General features: G+C 37.1%; 1 protein-coding gene across 2 annotated transcripts in view; it reads right to left on the bottom strand.

Moving 5' to 3' along the window:
* Positions 1 to 960, bottom strand: part of LOC106868559 (uncharacterized) — a 58257-nt gene that overhangs the window by 27580 nt on the left and 29717 nt on the right. For both annotated transcript variants that reach the window (XM_014913880.2, XM_014913881.2), the window contains one exon: positions 93 to 128. In XM_014913880.2, the coding sequence (XP_014769366.2) occupies positions 93 to 128 (36 nt within the window). The remainder of the gene's footprint in view (positions 1 to 92; positions 129 to 960) is intronic.

The raw sequence follows: 960 nt of genomic DNA, 5'->3' as shown, positions 1-960 counted from the left end.
TGTGTGTGTAGATGTGTGTGTCTGTCTGTGTAGGTGTGTATGAATGTCGGTATGTCTCTATGTATGTCTAAAAGTAAATCAGAAGATGATACCTCGTTCTTTTTCGTCATCTTCTTCAGCTTCTGGTGCTGAAACACAGGAAGTAAAAAACACAGAAAATAAAAACCGAAAACAAATAAAAATTTTAAAAAACTACAACGAATTCTGGGAAATAAAGAGACAGAAATATACCCCCCCCCCCACACACCTAGGCGTTGTTGATAAGGTTGTTGGTGTTTAACCCCGAGGTCAGGCCTAATCGTGCAACCAGAAATAATTCCAAACGAAATCATTCTAATTTGCGTTTGTCTGACATCCATCTAAGACTACACTACATAACTTATCTCTTGTCTTCAGGCCATGACCATCCTTTGTTTCGTTTACAGGCATATTCTATCTTGGACTACATTATCTAATGTGTCCTTTCTTTTCAAGATGATTAAGGAGTGAACTGAGAGAGTTCCAGCTACGATCATCCTGTCTTTTCAGATTTCATGGAACCCAATGTACATTATTTAATGTACACCTCGTGACGTTGTTTGAAGGAAGATTGGTCACTGTTTCTAGCTTCCCGTGCAGCCGCATCGAAGCTCTGTTATTGCCATTTCCCTGATACCTCTCATACCACTAACAAATACTCAACTTGAACCCATTTTATGTGGCTGTTGTGAGCCCTACAACCCTGCGAGTCAGGGCGCGAGTTTCAAGTATATTAAAATACATTAACTATGTACATTGAAGACATGCATATACACATAATACATACATACATACATATATACATTATGTGTGTCTATGTGTGTGTATATATATGTATTGTTTTACTCTTTTGCTCGTCTCAGCCATGCGGCTACGATCATGCTAGAGAACCATGTATGTATATATATATGTATATATATATATATATATATATATATATAT

This window comes from Octopus bimaculoides, chromosome 27 (genome assembly GCF_001194135.2).
Source record: "Octopus bimaculoides isolate UCB-OBI-ISO-001 chromosome 27, ASM119413v2, whole genome shotgun sequence".
Taxonomy (NCBI): domain Eukaryota; kingdom Metazoa; phylum Mollusca; class Cephalopoda; order Octopoda; family Octopodidae; genus Octopus; species Octopus bimaculoides.
Note: the sequence above shows the minus strand (reverse complement) of the source record. Positions and strands in the feature narration are given on the sequence as shown.